A 21,922-nucleotide genomic window follows, 5' to 3' on the forward strand; every position below is an offset into this window, starting at 1 on the left:
AAAGTACAAAGTGAAACACGCTGCTACAAAGCAAAGTCAGAAAAATATATAATGTAAAGTAAGTAACTGCATAAATATTCTTTTCTCTTCATTGTGTATTTGAAGAGGAAATACTGATGAAATCTTTCAGGCACAAAAAAAATTTCAATGGAGGACAGTACGGCTGAGAGATTTACAATGGAGGACAGTAGGGCTGAGAGATTTACAATGGAGGACAGTACGGCTGAGAGATTTACAATGGAGGACAGTAGGGCTGAGAGATGAACAATGGAGGACAGTAGGGCTGAGAGATTTACAATGGCGGACAGTAGGGCTGAGAGATGAACAATGGAGGACAGTAGGGCTGAGAGATGAACAACGGAGGACAGTAGGGCAGAGAGATGAGCAGTGGAGGACATAAGTGATGATAGAAGAGAGGTGGAGGACAGTAGGGCAGAGAGATGAGCAGTGTAGGGCAGTAGGGCAGAGAGATAAGCAGTGGAGGACAGTAGGGCTGAGAGATGAGCAGTGGAGGACAGTAGGGCAGAGAGATGAGCGGTGGAGGACAGTAGGGCTGAGAGATGAACAATGGAGGACAGTACGGCTGAGAGATTTACAATGGAGGACAGTAGGGCTGAGAGATTTACAATGGAGGACAGTAGGGCTGAGAGATGAACAATGGAGGACAGTAGGGCAGAGAGATGAGCAATGGAGGACAGTAGGGCAGAGAGATGAGCAATGGAGGACATAAGTGATGATAGAAGAGAGGTGGAGGACAGTAGGGCAGAGAGATGAGCAGTGTAGGGCAGTAGGGCAGAGAAATGTGCAGTGGAGGACAGTAAGGCAGAGAGATGAGCAGTGGAGGACAGTAAGGCAGAGAGATGAGCCGTGGAGGACAGTAGGGCTGAGAGATGAGCAGTGGAGGACAGTAAGGCAGAGAGATGAGCAGTGGAGGACAGTAGGGCAGAGAGATGAGCAGTGGAAGACAGTAAGGCAGAGAGATGAGCAGTGGAGGACAGTAGGGCTGATAGATGAGTAGTGGAGGACAGTAGGGCTGATAGATGAGCAGTGGAGGACAGTAGGGCAGAGAGATGAGCAGTGGAGGACAGTAGGGCTGATAGATGAGTAGTGGAGGACAGTAGGGCTGATAGATGAGCAGTGGAGGACAGTAGGGCAGAGAGATGAGCAGGGGAGGATTCTTACTCTATTTTTAAATGATCTTCAGATTTTTTTTAGATGTTTTTAAACAAGCATTATTTAGCCCAGTTAAAACAGACTACATTTGTATCTTTGTTGTGATTTGTTACAGAGTGAGAACAGTAATCGCACTGGGGTGTGGACCAAAACAAGCACACCAAGACCTGCGAGAGGAGGTGTTCTTGGTCCACTCCCAAACAAACTCTGGAGCAATTCTGTTTGTGGCCAGAATATGTTCCGACTAGTCGTGGGCGATATGTATCGTTTGCGAAATTATCGTGAATGTTGATTTGACGATGTGTAATTTTGTAATATCGAGTTTTTTTTTTTGTTTTTTTTTTTAAATCGCCAAAAATTGATAAACTGCATCGTATTTTAAGGCTGTTATTTATATATTTATACATATACATAATGTAAGTAAAAACAACTGATTAACTAAACTCAGAGTGCGTTGTGTATAAAGTAGAGACCTGCACCCGCTGGATCCAATGCATAGTAGTGCAGCGCAGGGCAAATTTTGAAAGCTCATTGCGGGCGGGTGAGGCAGACGGAAAGTCTCGGAAAGCTAACCTTAGCTGCTCTTCCTTTCGTTGTGCTGGTTCTGGTTAAGCTGGTGCTTTGCCAGTCGTTACCTTGTTGTTTGTTTATTTCTTTGTTTCTGGGTGATTTATTGTATTTGGTGTCGTCGTCCAGACGCAGTTTATTTACTTTATTATTTACTTATTTATTGTTTTCCTACTTTTGTGTGACGTTTTTATTTTTCATCTTTTGCAATTCGTTAGATTATAGTTTCGTTAGTATTTTGGGTTTAGTTTAGTTTGTTTGTTTTCTAATTTTATTTGTTTTTGCGATTTATTATTCATTTATTTTCCTTAAAGAGAGGGCCTTGGCCTGTGTCTTGTGTCTTGGCCTGCAGGCCCTGTTTGCTTTCAGTTGTGTTTGCTTTCAGTTGTGTTTGCTTTATTGTGGCGTTTATTTGTTTGGGTCTGTAGGTGGGTTTTGTTTAGTTACTTCTTTTTTTTTAATTCTAATTGTTTACTTTTTAGTTTGTTTTGTGTAAGAATTTATGTGTTATTTTGGTTAAATATTTCTGTTTATTTGAATATTTTGTCATTGCAGCTAGCTTAGTGATGTGTTCAGCTAAGTACATCACTTTTAATTCCTCAAGCCAATGACAAGAACTGCCTTGAGCAGTAACGCGAACGTCGGAATCATGCGGGAATTGCGGGCGGGAGTGGGACTGAAAATCATATTTTTTTGCGGGAGCAGGACTGGAAATGCTGTCCCGCGCAGGTCTCTAGTATTAACACGCCCTGTCCCGCCGGCGGGCCAGAAAAATATCATAATTCATATCTGGCTGTGTTTGAGTAAGTATAGGCTCAATATATAATATATATAATATATAATATAGACACCCAATATGCCATTAAAGCTAAGAATCTCTACTTTTCAGTCACATTTAGCTGTATTTCGTTTTAGAGCTGAAAGCGTGCGCTAGACGGTCCGGTTTGTGATAAAAACATTGCTCTTTGATCCGCCCGGGGTACCTGCAGAACACCCCCCACACCCAAACAGAGCGAATCAGCACCTACCTGAGAGCACTGGCTTCAGAATCCACCCAACCATCAGAAAATCCATCAATCCAGTCCCCAATAATCCCCATTTATGTCTGAGAAGCGCGCTTAAAAATCCGACGCAGATTAAAACTATTGGAAACTCCAGCGCTGTTTTCTGAGACTTTCCCTTTGTTCTGGAGCGATCAAACTGCGCATGCGTGTTACCATGGTAGTTGGGCAGACTGAGAGCCCCCCTCTGCCCCCCTACATTCTGTCAGCCAATCAGGTGGCGAGTTATGTGGGACAGAGGTGAAGCCCGCTCTGAAACCGGACACTCTGAGAGCGCTCCCCCCTCCCTCTGGAAAATCTGCTCCAGCGGGTCTATTCTATAGGGAGAGAACAGGCTGAGAGACCTTCTTTATTGCGAAATAAGTTATAAAATTAATAGTTTTTATTCTTCTAAAGTTTCCAGTCCTTTTCAGAAAGAAAGGACCATCCCAGGTTCAGATCTCTATCATATCTAGGGAGCAGTTTATAATTTTACATGATGATTTTAAAACTTCTAATAGCAGAATATAGAGCTACTAAAACACTTCATCCACATAAATATATCATTTTATGGTATATCTAAAAATAAAAAATAGAAATAGAAAATCTGAAAAGCGCCTAAAAAATGTCCTGTTTTTTACCATATTTTGAACCTTACATGTTCAATTGAATACTTTTTTTTAGAATAGTTTTGTATTTTTTGGAAAATATCGTCAAAATATCGTTATCGCAAAAATCCAAAAAAATATCGAGATATTTTTTTTTGCCCATATCGCCCACCCCTAGTTCCGACCTTTCAATCTCTACAATGCACATCACTACATTTTTTAATGTGCGATGCACCGACCCCACGATGTATCATTACAACCCTAGTTTGAACAAAGACCAAATGTCTGTTTATGCAGTTTATACTTACATATTCTACATTTGTTGTGAATGCTTTTAAACTCTATATTTGAACGAAGTGTGTGTGTTTGTGTGTGTGTCTGTGTGTGTGTGTGATTATCGATAATCGCTTTAATTTTCACCCCTACTAAATTCCAGTCTAGCTTTTATCTGGCAACCACCACACTGCCAGACTGCAGGTCATCAAGCTTTGATCCACAGCCATATTAACCAACAATATGATATTTTTTCATCCCACATGCCTTCCATTCTCTTCCAGCAATAACACCTAACAACCACTCTGTAAACACCCGGTACACCATGGCAACCTCCTATCAACCAATCCCTTTCCATAGCAACTACCAAGCAACACAGTAGAAACCACCCAGAATACCATTGCAGCCAACTCACTGGGGGTTCTGTATTCTGTATTTTCTATGTTTAATCTTTTGCCTGACTCTTTGTCCTGTGATCACGTTTCTGTAAAGCTGCTTTGTGCCAACACCAGTTGTAAAAAGCGCTATACAAATAAATTTGATTTGATTTGAACTAGCAACACCATAGCAACCACATAGCAATGACCTAGCAATACAATAGCAACCATCTAGAAACCATTTAGCAACACCACAATAACCACATTGAATGTCACAGTAAACACCTAGCAACACCTTAGCACAGGGGTGTCAAACTCATTTTGGCCTTACTTATAAATGTACGAAAATGTAACCAGATGTAATATAAAATGAATGTAATTACTCCTTAATGTTAAATAACTCTCAATATATTATTTATTCAATCAAATATTACAGTTGCATGGAAAAAATGTTTGCTTGTTGCTCTATTAACATAAATCCTTTTAATTTGTCATGTTATGAAATCCAAAAACTCCATCAATCAAGAACCAAACTATTCAAGTGAATAGAAATGACATCAAATACATACATCAAAATGACATTTCAAATACACAATTAACTTTGATCAAAACGTTTGATACTGAAAAGAGGCTTAATAAATATAAAATAAAAAATTGTGAGCTGTTAAGAACATGTGACAGATTTAGCAGTTCCTCAGATTTAGCAGTTCCTCATCCAACCACTATTCGGAGCTGCAGCTGCAGCACAAGCCCGCGGTCTTTACTTAGTCAGAGCTACAGCCCAGCCACGGGCTACAGGGCTCAGCTGAGCCAGTCTGGAGCGTTTTTAAAAATTTTAAAGTTCTTCTGTGTATGAAATAAAGATTTTTAACCCCACTAACCGGATAATACAGCTCTCTACAGTTCATCTTTCAGCCCAAGCAGCTAACAGCAGCAGTTTAGAGCAGAGTCACGGAGTCACTGCTGGGATTACATTATAAACAGGTCAGTTAGCGCGCTGCTAACCTCAGGATGTTTATAACTACGGAGTTTAGTGGACACACCACGGCTGCAAGGTTAGACTGTTGAAGGCTACTGAAGACTATTAAAGGCTATTGGAAGTTATTGAAAGGGTTATTGGGGGCAGAAATCAGTAAAGGCTGGTTAGATAAGTGATTCACGTCCTCGTCCTTTACTGTGGTGAAACTGTGACTAGCACTGTCACAGTGATGTTTATTAACGTCATTAAAATTTTGTCAGGTACTGTCTTATAAATATTTACACAGAATTTATATCTCACCTAAAAAGCGTTTATTTTGGTCAGTAACACTCTTCGTAACACAAAAGGCATACCGGTCTTTCACCTTGAAGCACAGCCGTCCGTCTGCATCAACTTCTCTTTTTCTGGACATTGTGGGATAAACATTTATGTATGTGGCCTATGCGACGCATAGGGGCACTGCACTAGAGGGGGCGCCAAATCAAAGCCCCAAATAAATTTCCTCTCCGGAGAAACAGCCAATCAGCTTGCTGGTTGACGCTGAGGAATTTAAAACGTATCCCCTCCCCCTACTGACAATTTTAAAATGTATCCCCCCCCCTCCACCCCCGCTGATGATTTTAAAACGTTTCCCTCCCCCCTGCTGATGATTTTAAAACGTTTCTTCCCCCCCCCGCTGACGATTTCAAAACGTTTCCCTCCCCCCTGCTGATGATTTTAAAACGTATTCCCTACCCCCCCTCACGCTGGTGTTTTTAAAACGTATCTCCCCGACCTCTCCACCATCACCCCCCCCCCCCCCCTCCGGTGATGATTTTAAAATGTATCTCTCCCCCCATGGTCGCAGATACTATATTTGCATACACCCCAAAAAGTATGTAGTTGTACCCCTGCCTAGAAACGTTTAAGCAACAACATAGTAACCGCCTTGGATACACTATCAACCACATAACACAGTAGCTAGTAGTTAGCAACCAATTAGTGACACCATAGCAACCACCCTGGATAAAAAGTAAACAGCTATTACTTAGCGACACCATAGCAACCAACTATACCATAGCTGATATGTTGTTTTGACTGCTGCATATTCTGTTCTACACTTTAAATGATAATCAGATCTGAAGTCTGTTCAGGGCTGCAGACTAATGCTGTCCTGTGGTTCTGCTGCTGACAAAATAACACACAAGACAGGATTAATGCTGGTAAATTAATAAGGTAAAAAAGCAGCTTATGATGAGCCGTTTATGAATAAAAACACACCCTTCAACAAAAAAAAAAGTTATTCAGATCAAGTCAGGGGCCATCTAGCACCAGTTATTGTGGATGGTGGGTTGCCAAGTCAACAATGAATCTTAAAAATCTCAAGCTCTCTTTAATTCCAAAAGAGGTCCAACTGTGAGTGTGGCTGTGTGAGTACTGGTGACAGGATGGCAGGATGACCAAATGCAATTCCGCTTTTTTTGTCCTACATAGTGAGAGCAGCTGTGAGAGAGTGAAATGTTTAACTTAACAAAGTGCATTCACTGGCAGCTGTAGCCAGCTAGTGTAAGCAGTGTAGTCATTATAAAAATTAGTCAATGAAGATCAACTGTCACACCATGCACATGTTACACAGACTTAAACTGAGCTGGTTTTGGAACTTATTTCTTTTGTTAGACCAAGTTATTTGTAAGCTGTATTTTGTGTTTAGTTAGTTTCTGAAATTAAATTAAATTAAATTAAAATTATAATTAAATTAATTAATATTGAAAAATTCCAATATGGCCAGACTGTGAGCGACAGGATGACTGCAGCAAACTGAATAATCACAAAAGAGCTGATCAGAAGAGCATTTCTGAATCCACTGCATGTATAACATCAGTACATCACTTGGCCTATCACTCCTTCCAGCCAACAACATGATTCTGAGTCAGCTGGCACATCTCAGTTTGGTGTAAAACATTAAGAAAAACTCAATTACTGACAGATATTTAAAGACTCTAAAGGTGGACATGAAACATTTCAGTTTGTACTAGTTTTCTGAGGGATTAAATTTAATGGAATTTATTTGTGGGGGATATTTTTATATAAAATGTTTACACACTAAATTATAATATATTTATGTTTGTTACGTTTGCAATAGTGCGCCGCCATTTTGCCTGTGCAGCACTGGTGACGTCACAAGGATGGTTGGTTAAAGAGCCCAGGTACATAGCTAGCGGTCACGGTTAAGAAAAAGAGCTTGTTGTTTGTGGAGATTATGGATGAAGATAAAGCTGAACTAGGCTAACGTGAAGCATTTGCTCAGATATCTTTCCTGTATAAACCTGAGCAAAATTTTTTAGATGCTTTTCTGAGAGCGAGAAGTTTTGGAGGTGTCTCTGCTCTTTCTACGGGAGGTCCGTGCAGAAACCCTGCAGCCCGTCCACAGCAGGTACTGCCATCCAGTTAACTAGCTTAGCTTCTTTATATACATTTAGCTATTTAGCATGTAAAGTCCAGAGTTTATTAAGACTGAATGAAACGAACATGATTTAAGTGGATATTGAAACACAGGCGCTGTTTGGTTGATAAACCGTTCTGTGTGGAAGTTAGAAGGCTTGCTGGGTAGCTAGCTTCATCTAGTAAGCATTAGCTAGTTAGCTAGTGTTGGCTAGCTATGGTAAGATCGCTGGATACGTAGCAAACACTAGCTATGTTATCTTTTAACTGTCAGCTTATCTCGATTTTCGGTCCCTCTCACTGATCTGCTGGAAGGGCGCGTCGTTTAAATATATTATAGTGCATTAAATAATATATTATTTAACAAGTTCCTTTGCAGAAGATAAGTGCCATCCTTTAAACATAACTTTATCTATTTTTGAAAATAACCTCCACATTTAGTCCACCCTTTAAAACAATTATCTAAGGACTTCTGGAATGCAGAAGAATCTTTGTGTATTTTCTATGGTCGTGGCTTTTTAAATCTTGTAGACTAAAAAAATAATAACTATACCAATAATTGTTTTAAGAAAAACATGAAATCAAAATATCAAAACTACATCATGGGTTTCTTCAGTCCAGCATAAATGTTTACAGTGCTGTAACCGAACTATAATATTTAATGATAATCTGTAATTCTGACCTGAGTATCTCCAGTTTACAGTTTGAACTCTTTAATGCAGCAGAGAGTTTCTCCATCCTTGATCCCTGCAGGTCGTTGTTACTGAGATCCAGCTCTTTCAGGGTGGAGTTTTCTGACTGTAGAGCTGTACTTAAGGTTTCAATAGCCTGTTCAGTGAGATTACAGCCAGCTAATCTGCAGAAGAACAAGAACAGATCAGTATAAAGTCAGCATGGCTCATTTAAGAAAGATTTTTATTTAGGCTTAGCACACATACAGTGCTGAGAAGCACTGGGTGGCTGAAACCAATTACAACACATACTGGGAAATCATATAGAATTAAAAAGGCTACCAACTCTCACAGTAGGTTGGAACAATAAATATACAATTACCCAAACTTGGCATAACATCAACTATATGGCATAAACAATAAGTAGCCAACACTCAAAGTCAAAGTCAAGTCAAAGTGGTTTTTATTGTCATTTCAGCTATATACAGAGTACACAGTGAAACGAAACAACGTTCCTCCAGGGACCATGGTGCACATAAACACAGTGTAGACAGAACAATAGTGCAACAGTACAAAAGTGCAGACAGACAATACAACACAATACAGACAAAGAATAATAAATAACAAGACAGTATGTAAATTATGCAGTGTGCAAAAAGTGTGCAAAAAAGACCAGTGAGGTAGTAATTACCTCTATTACACAGTGTGCAATAGAGTCCAGTGAGGTAGTAGGGTTTTTAGTGCTTTCCATTTTCTGGGGTAAGTATTATAGTGCATTAAATAATATATTATTTAACAAGTTCCTTTGCAGAAGATAAGTGCCATCCTTTAAACATAACTTTATCTATTTTTGAAAATAACCTCCACATTTAGTCCACCCTTTAAAACAATTATCTAAGGACTTCTGGAATGCAGAAGAATCTTGGTGTATTTTCTATGGTCGTGGCTTTTTAAATCTTATAGACTAAAAAAATAATAATTATACCAATAATTGTTTTAAGAAAAACATGAAACCAAAATATCAAAACTACATCATGGGTTTCTTCAGTCCAGCATAAATGTTTACAGTGCTGCCACTGAACTATAATATTTAATGATAATCTGTAATTCTGACCTGAGTATCTCCAGTTTACAGTTTGAACTCTTTAATGCAGCAGAGAGTTTCTCCATCCTTGATCCCTGCAGGTCGTTGTTACTGAGATCCAGCTCTTTCAGGGTGGAGTTTTCTGACTGTAGAGCTGTACTTAAGGTTTCAATAGCCTGTTCAGTGAGATTACAGCCAGCTAATCTGCAGAAGAACAAGAACAGATCAGTATAAAGTCAGCATGGCTCATTTAAGAAAGATTTTTATTTAGGCTTAGCACACATACAGTGCTGAGAAGCAGTTTTAGTTTGGAAAGTGGGCCAGCAGTGCTTGATGGGAGGGAGAGACTCTGTGCCCCTCAGCACCTCCTCTCTTAATCCTCCACACTCACACAAACAAGCTGCAGATAATATTTTAATATTATATCATTATATCTAATTATATTATATCTAATATTTTATTCTGTAACAACAGTCACTACAATACAGTAATAATATTTTAGTGTTATAATCTCTATAATAAACACTCACTGAGCCTTCCTGCAGTTTGATACAGCTGGAATGAGTCTCCTGTATCCTTCCTCTGATGTGTTGAATTTGTTCAGGTCCAGCTCTTTGCGGGGATTCTCGGTGTGGAGACGCATGTAGGTTATAACTGAGCACTCTGTAGGAGAGAGCTGCTTTTTTGAATATTTATCTGGAATCAGAGACAGACAGCAGAACACTGATCAGACACTGCTCTTACTTAGTGGCTGGTCTTCAGTCAAAAAAATATTTATGTTAAAAGATCTTTAATCCAATACAAAAAAAGGGGTTGTTGTTTTCTTTTAAGGGAAGCAGATGTAGTAAATATAAAAATCACACCTGAGACCAGAGAAAAAGGAAGAAGTTGACTTATTATTTGTATTGGAGAACAAAGAAAGGAGGAAAGAACTGTCCTGAGAACCAAATTTGTGGAAAATATGAGCAATCTCCAGAGATCGTGATGTTCCTTTGTCCACAGTTTGCAACATAATCAAGAAATTTACAACCCATGGCACTGTAACTTACTATCTGTCGACATTTGAAAGAAATGAAACACTATGGCAGGAGACCCAGGAGGAACCACTGCTAACACAGAGACATTCAAATCTCGACCCAGGACTGAAAATCCTGAGCCTAAACTTTGTTCTATACCTGGGACGTGGGCAGGAGAGCTTTTTTTATATAGCTTTATTTCTAATTTTACCCATTTTCTCACCAATTTACACCAATTTACACTAATTACCCAACCCACTTGGTAGGACTCCCCCCCATAACTAGTAATGCCCCCAAACACCAGGAGGGTGAAGACTAACACATGCTTCCTCCGATACATGTGAATCCAGCCACCGCTTCTTTTCGAGCCAGCACGCTCTGAGAAAAGCGCAGCGGTTCCGATACATCAGCTCACAGACGCCCTGTGCTGTGGACATCACCCTAGGAGTGATGTGGGAAGAGAGCGCCATCTACCCACCCAGAGGGAGCAGGGCCAATTGTGCTCCCTCTGAGCGCCGGCAGCTTGATGGCAAAGCTGCATGAGCGGAGGTTTGAACCTGCGACCTCCTGCTCATAGTGGCAGCGCTTTAGACCGCTGGACCACTGGACCACATAGAAGAGATAGTGCCATGCATGAGACACATAAATTGTTGGCCCCTGGGTTCAGATATATAAACAGCTTGTGTATAGTCCTGATGATCATATTGTCAAGCGGGTCCAGGGGTATGCTCCCCTGGGAGAATTTTTTAATTATCATGTTAAATTTAAATATTTAACTCCGGCTGCAAAGCAGATAATTTCATAATATTTTAATGAGGAAATCAACAAAACCAGAGTGAAACTAAACCAGACTCACCCACCGTTCAGCCCAGCATTCACCCCGGATCAGTTTAAAATTAAATAAAAACGAAAGCAGTTATTTAAATTATATTATTCTGTCGATCAGAGATGATCCTAAAGAAACATTCTGCTGTGTAAAAACCTGTTCGCCGTCTGAACGTAAACTTTAGCGTGGCATGGTATTCCCAGACTTTAAGGTTGGTTATTGCTTGATGCATAAAGAAATTACCTTAAAACAGACACAGCCCAACGCAAAAGCTCCACACATTGGTCCCCACAAAGTGTACTTCTGAATTTGTCTACACACGGGTGTGTACACAGAGGCCAGGAAACACATTTTACTGGTAACTAGTAACTAGTTACTTTTATAGTGGAGTAACTCAGTTAGTAACTCAGTTACTTTTTGGAGGAGTAACTAGTAACTATAACTAACTACTTTTTCAAAGTAATGTGCCCAACACTGTAAACAACATATGTTTGTTGCAGGGATTGTGTTTCCCCACAGTTCTTGATGCGTAAAGTATAAAGCAGCTTTTAGTCCATGCTGGAGGAACATCCAGACATGCTAGCGCTTCTGCTGTTAGCTGTACTGAAGCTCAGTAAAGATGCGCCTCTTAGATCCAGAGATCTGTCAGAATCTGGACGAGCCTGATACATTTTTCACATGTTGGTATGCCAGAGATCGAGCACAGCGCCGGAACGCTATCAGCTCTGCAGACTGCATTTTGCTAAAATTCTGAAAAGTTCTGAAGTGGCCAGTGGACAGATCTTAAAACTGCTGTTAGGAGAAGAAACCCTACAAATATTGGAGTTTTTAGTAAAATAATATGAAATATGTTTTTTCCTCTCTCCTTTGATGTGTTGTTAAAGCAAATAAACATGTGTAGAACAAAACATGTAATTGCAATAATTTTCTGGTAGTGTGTGTGTAGTGAAACATATTGCTAGCAGTAAACCTTTGCAGTATTCATTGCTATAAAAGTGAAAGTAAAAAAAGTAAAAAGAGTAATATCCTCATTAACTATGTCCCAGTAACAGCCGAAGTACAAAGAAGTCACAACATCAATGCAAAAAATATGAAAAAAAAAGAAGGAAAGATTCTTATTAAACCTCAGAATCATATTCATAATGACTTTTCCTTCACATTCAGCCAGTTACTGTATCACAACATGTATTTTTACTGGTAGAAGCTATATATTCAGCCAGGTACTGAGAGAGCTTCTAAATCAAACTATAATTACTAATGCCAACACAAACAATGAATACAGTTACTTTTGTCAAGCACTTTAACTAATAGGCTTTTTAGTAGCATTACTGTAATGCTTTATATCGGAACAGATTATATTTGAAGTAGATAATATAAATTTTACCCTAGCTGTTCAACACAAATACAAACCATAAACACAGATAAAATCGATGAAGTTTGATGAACTTTAGATAACTTTAGATGTCAGGGTGATTCTGGACTTTTTAAAAGGGAGCACCAACTACCTTTCATCATAAAAACCCATGATATGCCCATCTGTCACATTACATATTATTACTACGCTATTTTCACCATTAAGTGTATTTTCCTCTCATGTGGTTATGCTAAAAAAAGCTGCGATACACAACCCAAACATGAATATAATCCTTAAAGTAAGTGAAAATGATTAAAATAAAATTACCTTTTAAGATGTATGCTATAAAGGCAGTTAAAATAACAGCAAAAATAAAAATGCAGATAATGGCAATCTTCCAACCATGAAATCCTTTTCCTGAAAAACAAACCAGATACAAATTACTGTTTATGTACAGAAAGATCTTTAATCATTTGAACAGTGATGCGATTCTGAAGTTTTGTCTTTGTTCTCAGTGGATTTTAAATAAAACATGTGAATGAAGTGTAGATGTCAGATAGTTTGACAACAGAACTGCAATTACAATTTAGTAATTGTTCACATTCTTCACTTTATTGTATTATCATTATTGAATATATACTATACATTAGGGAGAATCAGTAAAGTTAATGCCGTTTCCTTCTTTGAGATGCTTTGCTCAGCCTTTATTCCAGCCCCCTTCAGTTAATGCTTGTTTGAGCTGTTTTCTGCTTCAGTTTTGCCTTAAAAAGCTTGTGGTACATTAACTGTATGTTCCAGAAATGTCTCATCTATACCGTAAATTCCCATTGTATCATTTTGACTGAATCTGTGCAGATATTATGTCTTCATATTGCAGAATGTTTCCTGCTATTTGTATCTGTAGTCTCCCATGGTTACCCATATGGTTTGCATATTGAAGTAAAACACATTTTATTCACAGTGGAAGATAGAACACATGCAGATGAAAGAGAAATTGTACAATTTTTTGAAAAATCTCATTTAGATTTAGATTTTTAAATATAAAAAAGAGCATTTTACAGAGGTAGAGTCTCTCCGAAGCAACAATAGACGGGAATTGACCAATCTGCCAACAACTGTCGAAAAATCAAATTTTAGTAAAATGTTCCTTTCCTTTGGATTCCTATTGGTGAGATAAATAAAGGATCATCTTAACATATAAAGCTGACCGTCGGTATTAAAGATGGATGATCCGTGTTCTTGGGCCAATCGCGATACCAATCTTGGCCAGGGCCAAATGCCCCATAGACACCAGGCCAACAACAGCTCCCCCTAATTATGGCCACCTCTAATAAAAAATGGGAATCTAAGTTTATTGTAAATAAACGAAAGTGCTTAATTGACCAAAGTAACAGAGTTCAGAAAAAAGTTTGTGTTGTGAAAATAGTTATATGTTTTTGAATAGGTACCCCATCAACATTGGCTGCCTCACTGCCTGTTTTCCAGAGTCATCTTACTGCTTAAAATAGGCTGCATTTAGTGTTAAAAAAAATGTTGTTATTATTAAAAAAGTTACTATTTTAATAATAACAACAATAATCTAACATTCTGGCTTGGCTCCAGCTCCGGGTTTGTTACTACACATATAGAACTACACAGTAGAGCTTCAACAGAAAATCGCTGCTTATCCATCACTAAAAACTTTCTGATCATGATTCCTTTAGATTTCTGACTCCTGCTGATGCTGTGTTAGCTGGTAAGCTCTGCTACTAACTGATTGGGCTGAATATTAACTGTTAAATCTTTATTTTCTTCCCACCACAAGGCACATTAGAGTTGCATTTATAGATTGGATGAGGAATTGCAGCTTCCTGTGAGAGAGCAGCTTCAGCTCCTGAATCGGATCGGCTAAATCAAAAGAATATAAGGCGGTCACATTTTTGGCTAATAATTGGCGGATACATAGTCGATAGATCTTCCCATCTCTAGTAAGTACTGAATGCTGGTAGGAGCACTGCCTGTCCTGGGCTTCTGGATCTATAGCCCTAAACAATGTATGAGACCCGAACCCATGGGTGATGAAGGTGCACCTATGAGGCTAAAGCTCCTGTCCCCAAAAAAAGAATGTGCTGAGAATTTTTAATAAAAAAAAAATTGACAATGAGGACCTGATACTGTTACACACATAAAAATGTGTTTTAAGAAAGAAAGGGAGAAAATAACAACTAAAACCTTTTATAACGTTGTACCAGTGCCAAAATGTCTGAAGTGTGAGATAAATGGCAACATTACAAACTGCTCAATGCTTTTTAAGGTATAATTTTTTGGTAATGTTTTGCAGGCCTGAAATGAATGTATATTAGCAAATGAAATGGTAACACTTTACAAAAAGGGTCACAATTAACAGTAGTTATGACACTAATAAACATTGTTAAATAATGTTGCAACTGATTATTAGATTAGACTCATTAAAACATAATAAAACATTACTAAATTTTAATGTTTAAGAATGTTGTAAATAATACTGAACTCAATTAAAAATTAGTTTAGACAGTCTTTTGTAAGTACTATTAATTAATGTAAAGTGTTATCAAATAACTGACCAGACAAAACAAAGAAATATTAGATTAATAAAAAACAGTTTAGTTTTTGCCATATTTGTGTCTTATTTGGAGTTAATTTGCACTGAAATATAGATATATGGATGAAATATAGATGGAATATGTAAACTGCTAAACATTTTTTAAATATTTAATATTTAATGCAGAAAGTCTACAATTCTTAAGCTTCTTGGCTGCTTCATTCCAAACCCACAGTGGTGTTTTATAAAGGCAAAATTACAAAAACTGTCAATTAAAAACAACAATTAGTTACGGGCCTGACTGTGTGCATATTTCAAAAATATAGATCTCTTATAATAAAAAATAAGATATAGCTTGGAGTGATTCCACTGTTAAATGTGATGACATACTAACACTGTCTAAACATGCAGAAAGCTTTTAACACTGAATAAAGACAGATTTTGTGTATAGCTTAGCTTATAACTGCATAGCTTATAAGTACAACAAAAATGTAAAATCATAAGTAAATTGTAGTGTTTCTCACCTTTAACTTCAACATACAGAGTCACATCATCATTCCAGCCAAATGATCTAATTAAACACTTGTAAGCTCCATCATCAGAAGGTTGGAGAGCTGAGAGTTTCAGTGAGGCGTTTCCTTTCTTCAGTTCTTCTTTAAACAGAGCTGTTCTCCCTCTGTAAGACTCCATCTGATTATCATTTCTGTCTTTATAATCTTCATACAGGTGAACTTGTCTGTCCGTCTCATGCTGTCTGATCCACTCCACGATCCCACCCTCAGCACTGATGCTGGGTTGGAGAGAACAGGGCAGAACCAGATCTTCACCAGCTACAGCAACAAGAGGAGCAGCTGCTCCAACTAGTTTCAAACGTACTAAAATAGGAATAAAAAATAAAATAAAACCCAAATGATTGATTAATGGTTAGTTAACCAAGTAGCTGCTAAGCTCTCAAAGATCAGTGTATTGCTTAAGTAAACATATTAACTTAAATACTAATTGACTTTGAATGCACATTTAGCAAGAATGTATAATACAGTGGAGGAAATAAGTATTTGATCCCCCACTGATTCTGACACTCCAACATCTCCACCATGGGTAAGACTAAAGAGCTGTCTAAAGATGTCAAGGACAAAACTGTTGACCTACACAAGGCTGGATGGGCTAAAAAGCCATATGTACCTGGATGAGAAGGTGACGACTGTTGGTGCAATTATTCTGAAGTGGAACAAGTACAATATTAGGGCTGCAACAAATCACTATTTTGACTATTGACCAAGACCAATTTTTCAGTACATTTTAATACTTTAACAAATCTATATAAAAAAAAATTACAAAGTATATTATAGATAACATTCTCACAGGCTGGGTGTTATTTTCAGGAGATTCCATGACATTTTTGTGTTTTTTAATTTTTGTCTAATTTTCAATCATTTACCTCCCTGAAATGATTTTTTGTCTAAGAAAAAATGTTTTTGTTATTACTAAAGAATGTAGTTTCTATAGTAACAGAATACAATATCTCCCTAACACTTATCCACGTTAGTTTAACTAATTTTAGTAATGTTAATGAAGAAGTGAAGGCTGTTTAAACTCACCTCAGCAGTTCTCTGCAGTAATTTATCTCAGCACAGGTAACGTCAGTGTTTAAAATGTACAGAACTAGTAAAGACTGACTGTAGAGTTTATTGGAGTTAAATGTGTTTGTTTGTGTTTAATGGACACAGCACTGTTATACACTGTATGAGTCTCTACCGCTCACGCGCTCTCTCTCTCCCTTTCTTGTGCGCAGCAAGTCCCACCCACACTGAAGCCTCATTGGCCAACTATGCATGAGGAGTGTCCAATCAGGACGGTCATACTCTCTATGTGTGTGTGTGTTTGTGTCTTCCTCTCTCGCCCTTTTTTTCTCATGTGCTCTCTCTCTCTCTATTGCACATTAATGACACGTCAACAATAAAATTCCGCATCGATAATTTTTTATAGTCGATGTTGTTGATTACACTGACTAAACGTTGCAGCCCAATATAACATTACTGTCAATCGACCTAGGACTCGAGCTCCATGCAAGGTATCATGGTATCAAGGCTATAAATCAGCCAAGAGCTACATGGGAGAAACTGGCTAATGATCTCAAGGCAGCTGGGATCACAGTCTACAAAAAAATTGACATATGAGACATATTAGTTTAAAATCCTGCAGTGCACTCAAGGTTCCTCTGCTCAAGGCTCATGTACAGGCCCGCCATCACGTTCGCCAATGAACATACAGTATTAATGACTCAGAGGGAGACTGGAAGAAGGTGCTCTGGTCAGATGAGACCAAAATTGAGCTCTTTGGACTCAACTCGACGTGTTTGGAGAAAGAAAAATACAGAATATGATCCTTAGAACACCATTCCCACTGTCGAGCATGGTGTTGGAAACATTATGTTTATTAAGTCACAGCAGATCAGTGTTATCAGTGTTATTAATGTTATGATAGAGCAGTGGCTGTCTGTTGCAGAAGTGAAGGCAAGGGTCAAATAACAAGGAGGCACATAAAGTGAAGGCATATCTATAATCAAAGCCAACAATGCCAAATCAAAGGGTCAACATTTGAAAAAATAAAAATAAAAAACTAGGATACTCAATAAAATCACACATTTTATACTGATTTTTGGGCAGGTGTAATTGAATTGAACTATCAAAAAATAGCTGCTGCCTTCACTTCAAAAAAGTCAGATATGTAAATCAGATAAGTAAATAACATCAATTCCTGATCTTTTGAAGATCAGGCCTATTTTTTACGAAACCCTTCATTTTTTTTTCACCCTGAATTATATTAGTATTATGTATTAATACAGACAAATCCTTATGCAGTGAACGAGTCTTTTGAGACTTAATGAAATTAATTGGACACTTTTCTTTTTCAACTGTATAAAATCTGTTACTGCACTTACCATTAATTTCAACACGAAGAGTAAAGTCCTCATACCAGGATTCAGATGTAATTAAACACTTGTAAGATCCCTCATCAGAAGGTTGGAGTGCTGACAGTTTAAGGGAGGTGTTTCCTTTCTTCAGTTCTTCTTTAAACAGAGCTGTTCTCCCTCTGTATGTCTTAATCTGACCATCATTTGTGTCTTTATAATCTTTGTACAGATGGACCAGTCTATCAGTCAGATCTGTTCTAAGCCACTCCACCATCATTCCCTCAGCACTGATGTTGGGCTGAAGGGAACAGGGCAGAATCAGATCTTCACCAGTTTCAGCAACAAGAGGAGCAGCTGGACCCACTACATTAAAACGATCTGCAATACAAAACAAACAGGGCAGCAAAAATGATACACTATACTGTAATAACAACCCTCTAACCACCTGTTGTATTCTCTGCAGTTTATATATTGGGAAACAATCTATGAACATTTGGTTTTATTCTGCATTTAACCACCACCAAAAAAAACTATATAAGAAAGTTATTTTACTACAGCTCAGCATCCAATAGCATAATGTTTACTGTCAGGGTTTCAGAACAAGTCAGATGCTTTCAGATTTATAAATATAAAGATTATTTCAAGAGTTGACAGGTAACACAGCAGGGTTTAAGCAACACATGAGTAACCATATAGCAAACAGTTCTGATCTTCAACTTAAGATGTTCAGTGTTTCATTTAGCTCGGAAAAGCTCTTAGACACTGTCGTGTTCGGCTGCTTTGTTTTTTAGCATTAAAGGTTAACCCTGGTATTACCAATAGCTATATGCTGATATTTTAAGCTCAATAACTGTGGACTTAAATAACCTGTATCCATAATCCACATATATCATAACCTTTCTAAAATAATCACCTTCATGCAAAAAAAAAAAAAAAATATTTGGCTAAATCATCACCTCATGATGCTGCATGGCCACCTGTGTTAAATCTCCTACACCCTCAGTTGATCAGATCATTTGATTCTTACCCTTTAGGGTAGTGGCCTATGGCAAGAGTCTGAATTAGGCTAATTTATAGTTTATTAAATTTAAAATAAATGTCACTTTAATAGCTTTCCGTGATGGTTATCTTCACTAAAGTAATTTACACAATTGAGTACTCATCCACTAATTGGTAAATAAGAGATTTTTAATATAATATAAAATTTACTTTTTATTAATGAAGGCTATACATTGTGCAGTTGTTTGGTCTTAATAAATGTATTTTTTTTTTCCTTTTTTAGTCTGCATGAGTGGTTGTTCTCTCTTGAATTGTGTATCAGATCCAGATGCAAATACCTCAAAATGAAAGCTGAAATGTTGATCTTTTGTGTCATTACTTTTTAATGTCAACCCAAAATGTCAGTCTACAGCAAAACATAAATGTATTGGTCTTACAGTCCCAATACTTTTAGATGGGACTGTATACTGGATCGACTGAAATATATTGTGATATAAACTGTTGCCCTATTGTACCGCACTAACTTAAAGATCTGCTCCAGCTATGTGGTGTAAAATGCACGTGGGAATTAAATTCTGGAGTCTGAGGCCTTCCAGACAAGTCTGACATAGCATAACGCCTTCATATTTATTAAAACTTTCACCTAGAAATCCTTCTTCCCAAAGTGTCTCATACTGTGTGCCTACATTCAAAATTCATTACTGGAGTTTAATACCAGCTTCTGATGTGTTTTAGGCCATTTTCACACCTATAACTCTGAAGAACTGCCTGAAGGTTTGTGTGTTAGTTACATTTGCCGAAAGCGCACCTGTCGCCCCTGCAGGACACAGGATCACCTGACTTGGCACCTCCAGGCAGCCCCTTCCAGACAGCCAACCCAAATATTGAACACACCTGAGGACTTTAGACCATTTAACCCACACACTCTCATCACTGAGAATTGTTCGGTTCATCCTGCTTTACCTCTTTGTTTTTGATTGAGCTCGATATTGACCATTTTTCCGTGCAGTGTAAACCCTATACTAACCAAACCAGTTACTATATACAATAGGGGTGGGAATCGTTTACTATCTCACGATTCGATTCGATTCCGATTTTGGGGGCCACGATTCGATTCAAAATCGATTTTTGATTCAAAACGATTTGAATTATAAAAATTTCTGCTTCTGGCTTATGAATCTTATTGAAAAAAAACCCTCCATAATATACACTGGTCCTGGAGCAAGTAATGTGTTACAAAAACAATAAAATGTGCAGGAATGTGGGTCCTCAGTGACAGAGGAATCACTGGGATATCACAATGACGTTAATGAACAATAAATAAATAATAAATAACACTGCTTTATTACCAGGCTACTAGCGGTGGTGTGTAGGTGACGCTGCTGGGCTGATGTGATGATAGCAGTGAAGCGCTAAAGTTCAGGAGCAGCTGCTGATTAACTAGTTAATTTAAGGTCGTTGTATTTCTTCAGAAAGGGGGCAGGAGGTGGAGAAATTAATTCATATTGTCCATTCCTTAATTCCTCTGTGATGAGGAGCTGAAATTAGCTCTGATTAGCTTATTGTTATTTTTCCGTTCCGCCTTAAATGCTGCAGCCCGCTGCCACCTGTAGCGTTATTTAAGGTGGAACTGGAAAGTTAGCTTGTTAGCTAGCTAACAGTTACTGAAACTAACTACTAGCGATCTTTTTTATGCTTGTTATGAAGCATTCTGCCATAAAACATTGAAACTACACGTTAATCTAAGGTAATATAGTGCTTGTTCTGCCATCTTACCGGTGATTCTCAAACACCTACGCTCTGTGTGTGTCTGGAAGATCTCCGTTTGAAGGGACAAGCCCTATCCCCAGGGTTGCCAGGTCCAACAAAAATACCCAGCCCAAAATCAGTCTAAAACCCGCCCCTCAGAATCGATTTTGGGACATTTTAAATCGATTCTGAATCGTAGTAAATGAGAATCAAGATTCTTATGTGAATCGATTTTTTGGCACACCTCTAATATACAAAGTAACAAACACATGAAACTCAGCACGGACTCTGGTCTGGACTTTCAGGTGAAAAACAACCTTGGTTAAGGCAATTGTTCAGCATTCACACACACATTTGCAGCAGATATACACAAACCTGACATGGTCTCCATTAGTCCAGAGAAAGCCACTAGAATCACCCAGAGAATCTTCATCTCTGAAAGAGAGATTAAACAGAATTACTTATTTTATATATATATATAATAAGTATGTATATATATATATACATATATATATATACATATATATATATGTATATATATATATACATATATATATATATATATATATATATATATGTATATATATATATATGTATATATATACGTATTCGTATTAGAACAGTGAGGCCAGTACCTTAATTTTTAATTTCAGCTTTAATTTTCATGTAGTTACATCTGGATTTAATACACAGTTCAGGTAGTACCTTCTGACTAAAACCATCCATTTTTACTGTGAGCAAAAGTACTGGATCATGTGACTGTCTGGTGCATTTTGTTGCCCATGTGTGTCCTGATAAATTGATATTCAAACAATAAACAAGGCTAAATGTCTATGATCAGATTTAGATTTGGGTTTTATCTGTGCAGACAGATCATTTGTATTTAGGGGTGTAACCAATATGAAAATCATAGAGCTGTCTACAGGTGAAAAACAACCAATTGTGAAAATGAATCAGAGCCAATGCACAATTATTGGTCATAGCCAGTACATCAGTTTGTCCTAAAGAAGAAAGTGATGTTCCAATACTTTTGCTTACAAAAACAATGGGAGGTTCAAACAAAAGATGCTCTTCTGAACTGTGTATCAGATCCATATTACCATTACTGTTTTGTGTACACCAGTCTCTTAGAACAAACTATTACCCATTGACTCCACTACCCTGTTTGACATCACCTAACTTTTTATGTAACTTTTTTGTTTCATTTGACATACAAAGTTTCCTTTCATTGTTTATAGTTTATTTCAGTGTATGACCTTTTTCCTGTTTACTGTTTATAATTGTTTATCTTGCCCTTGTTATTGCATGTAA

General features: G+C 37.8%; 1 protein-coding gene across 1 annotated transcript in view; it reads right to left on the reverse strand.

Moving 5' to 3' along the window:
- Positions 1-21,922, reverse strand: part of LOC111193564 (uncharacterized) — a 55,302-nt gene that overhangs the window by 22,139 nt on the left and 11,241 nt on the right. Inside the window, exons 2-7 of the mRNA XM_049473043.1 lie at positions 20,987-21,046; positions 17,891-18,241; positions 15,474-15,824; positions 12,717-12,806; positions 9,724-9,889; positions 9,224-9,397 (exon numbers count right to left, since the gene is read on the reverse strand). Of these exons, the coding sequence (XP_049329000.1) occupies positions 9,224-9,397; positions 9,724-9,889; positions 12,717-12,806; positions 15,474-15,824; positions 17,891-18,241; positions 20,987-21,046 (1,192 nt within the window). The remainder of the gene's footprint in view (positions 1-9,223; positions 9,398-9,723; positions 9,890-12,716; positions 12,807-15,473; positions 15,825-17,890; positions 18,242-20,986; positions 21,047-21,922) is intronic.

This window comes from Astyanax mexicanus, unplaced genomic scaffold (assembly GCF_023375975.1).
Source record: "Astyanax mexicanus isolate ESR-SI-001 unplaced genomic scaffold, AstMex3_surface scaffold_33, whole genome shotgun sequence".
NCBI lineage: Eukaryota > Metazoa > Chordata > Actinopteri > Characiformes > Acestrorhamphidae > Astyanax > Astyanax mexicanus.